This window comes from Uncinocarpus reesii, genomic scaffold (assembly GCF_000003515.1).
Source record: "Uncinocarpus reesii 1704 scaffold_3 genomic scaffold, whole genome shotgun sequence".
Lineage (NCBI taxonomy): Eukaryota > Fungi > Ascomycota > Eurotiomycetes > Onygenales > Onygenaceae > Uncinocarpus > Uncinocarpus reesii.
This window is the reverse complement of record NW_003052498.1, coordinates 3805153-3808382: the sequence shown is the minus strand read 5'-3', so window position 1 is coordinate 3808382 and position 3230 is coordinate 3805153. Positions and strand designations below refer to the sequence as shown.

General features: G+C 33.7%; 1 protein-coding gene across 1 annotated transcript; it reads right to left on the bottom strand.

Moving 5' to 3' along the window:
• Nucleotides 1-1751: 1751 nt before the first annotated feature.
• On the bottom strand, nt 1752-2036 carry UREG_06068 (uncharacterized protein; the record flags this gene model as incomplete). Its single annotated transcript, XM_002585333.1, has 1 exon — nt 1752-2036. The coding sequence occupies one exon, from the start codon at nt 2034-2036 to the stop codon at nt 1752-1754; it is 285 nt and encodes a 94-aa protein (XP_002585379.1).
• Nucleotides 2037-3230: the final 1194 nt, after the last annotated feature.

Below are 3230 nucleotides of genomic sequence, written 5' to 3'. Positions count from 1 at the left end.
TCTTGTCTTCAAAACAATTTTCTTCTTGTAAGTGAATGTCCTCATGGCTCTGTTGCCATGGCTTTGAAGTCTTTCCACAATAACAAGCATCTAGCTTCTGAAATTGGAGAAATTGGTGTCATGATGTCTTCTTGCTGTGTTTACTGTTCTCATCATGATAAAGAGTGTGTTCATTTCAATAAATCAATAAAGTGCTCCAAATGTTGTTGACTTGGTTGTTGTTGTGTTATGGATCACAAGTCTTCTGATTGAGATTGAACCAAGCTGTGTTCCACCTGTGCTAAATTAAAAGCTGATGAGTCTGTACCACACTGAAATTCATGCTGCACAGTCCTCAATCTCTTTCTGTTTGCCAAAATTGATCATTTGAAATGCAAACAGGAGTTTCTAGAGTCTCATGCTGGTAAATTTCTTGAATCTAAAGTTCAGACAATTGTGGAGTTGGAGTGTCTTGAGGAGAAAGAACAGAAGAGAGTGGGTGAGCAAGTGAAAATCCAACAACATCTTGCTACATTAGATAATCTTTCTCTGTTGAAATTGCTTTCTGAATTCCTCTTTTTGTTCATTAATGCTCTTTTGAATGAGAGTGTCATTAATGATACATCTCAACAATCTTTCAGACATTCATAAGATTCTTTGCTGGTTCCTAGGTGTTTTCTGAGATATCATACTTTTTTCATTTCATTAAGTAGTGAAGTTTTCCACTGATCATCTGGTGGTCTAGTATTTGTTCCACTTCATATTCTTGTTCATCATCAATTTCCATGGACATTTCTTTAGCATGTAGCAGTGCTTTTTCCAGTAATGAAACATGAAATACAGGGTATATTCTCATCTTCTTTAATAGCCATAGTCTGTAATTGATCTTTTCAATCTGCTTTTCAATTTTGTATGGTTCCAGTTTCTTGAAATCAAGTTTCTTGTTAGATCTTTTTGTCTTGATGTTTCATTAAAGTAGAAATACTTTCTTCCTCTTCTTTAAGATAGATGTCTTCTGATGCTTCTGATTATAGTAGAATTTCATTCTTTCTTATAAGAATTCAATGTTCATCTTCATGTGGTCTTGCAATTTTTTCAGTTGTATTACAGTGAGCTCTGCTTCTTGGGCTCTCTGTTGTGCAATTCTTAATTGTTGTTATATTTCTGATTTCCTGCCATAATTCATATAGAATGGTGTCAATCCTATAATAGCATTTTTTGATTCATTGTATGCTAGTTGTGCCATTGGTAGCAGTTCAATCCAGTTGTTCTGTTGATAGTTCACATATTCTCATAGATATTGTTCCAAAGTCTGATTTAATCATTCTGTTTGACCATCTGTCTGTGGGTGATCAGCTGTTGACACATTTTGTTCAATCTCTAGTAGTGTCATTAATGTCATCCAGAACTTGCTCATGAATCTTATATTTCTGTCTGTAATTATTTCTTCTGACAATTCATGATTGATGATCACTGTCTTTAGTACCATTTGTGCTGTTTCTGGTGCATCTGTTGCTTCTTCAAATGGTATAAAGTATTCATCTTTTGTTAGTCTGTCAGTGATGTCTAGTATTGCATCATACTTCTTTCTGTCCATATTCTTTGATTTCAGGAGTTTCATGATAAAATTCATTGTTATAGACTTTTATGGTTCTCATAGTTGTGGTATTGGCTGTAGTTTTTCATGTGGTCATTGCTTGTTGATTTTGCTTCCATGCCACATGTCTCCACATTTTTTGACATGTTGTTGAATGTCCACCCCATATTTCTGATTAATAGTACATTCTTGTAATTTTCTTTATTGTTTTGTCAATACCAAAGTGTTCTGAAGTGACTGTGTCATGTTCTTGTATCATCACTTCTTTTCTGATTTTTCTTGATACATATATCAGTCCATGATATAGTATCATTCCATCTTCTTTTTTGAAGTTCTTGTTTTCATCATCAATCTTGCTTGCATACTCATCTTCCACTGTGACTTTCTTGATTTTTCTTTTGATGTTTGATTTCTCTGCTTTGATTCTTGTTGCTCTTAGGACTTGTTGATTCAGAATCATATTCTTTATTTCTTCTAACTTTTTGAAGAGTGCTCATGAATCTCTTTTCTTCTTCATCAAGTTCAGTCTTTGACTTAATGCATCAGTTCATGCATTTTCAGCTCTCTTGCAGTGTCATATTCTGAAATTGTGATGCACTAGTACATCTGTTTACCATCTTGCTTGTCATCTCATGAGCTTTTTTGTCATTATAAAGTATTGTAGATTGTTGTGGTCTGAGATGACTTCTGTTTGATGTTTGTTTTCTTGCAGTTCAATCTTCCATTTTTTTAATGATGCCACTATTGCAAGTCATTTCTTGTCATGAATGTCATAATTCTGCTCTGCTGGTGTCATTGTTCTTACATAGCACACAACCAATCTTAGTCTTCTCTGTTCATCTGGTTGTTGCAATCTTTCTGCTATTGCACAATCTGATGCATCTATATTAATCACACATTTCTTGATCAGATTATAGTGTTGTCTCATTTCTTCTTTTCTGAACTTGTCTTTTATTATTTCAAATGCCTTCTGACACTCATTTGTTCATTCAAATGATTTATCTTTCTTGAACAGCTGTGTAAGTGGTCTTGCTTTCTTCAAGAATTCATGTATAAATTATTGATAGTAGTTTGCTAGTCTGTGCAACATTTGTACTTCTTTGATGGTTTTTGATGTTGACCATTGCAGTACATCATCAATCTTTTCTGATTCCATTTATACTTCTTCTGTTGTTATAATGTGTCTGAGGTATCTGATTTCTTTCTTGAAGAAGTCACACTTTTTAACTTTACTGATAGATTGTATTCTTGTAGTCTCTTTAATATCTTCTTGACTTTTTCAGTGTGATCCTTTCAGTTTCCTTTGGTAAATATGACCACATTGTTGAGATACACAATGATGAAGTCATTCAAGTATTCTCATAATATGTTGTTGATGAGCACTTGAAATGTTGCCAGTGCATTAATTAGTCCAAATGATATGATATTGTATTTATACAGTCCATATCTCATTCTGAAAGCTGTTTTTCATTCATCATCTTTCTTGATCTGCATTTGATGATATGCTTCTTTGATGTCAATTAGAGTAAACCATTTTACTCCTCTCAATCTGTCTTGCACTTTCTCAGTCAGTGGGTATTGAGTAGCAGTTCTTGACTGTATGCTGTTCAACTGTCTGTAATTCATGCATAGTTGTAGTGTTCTGTCTTTTTTT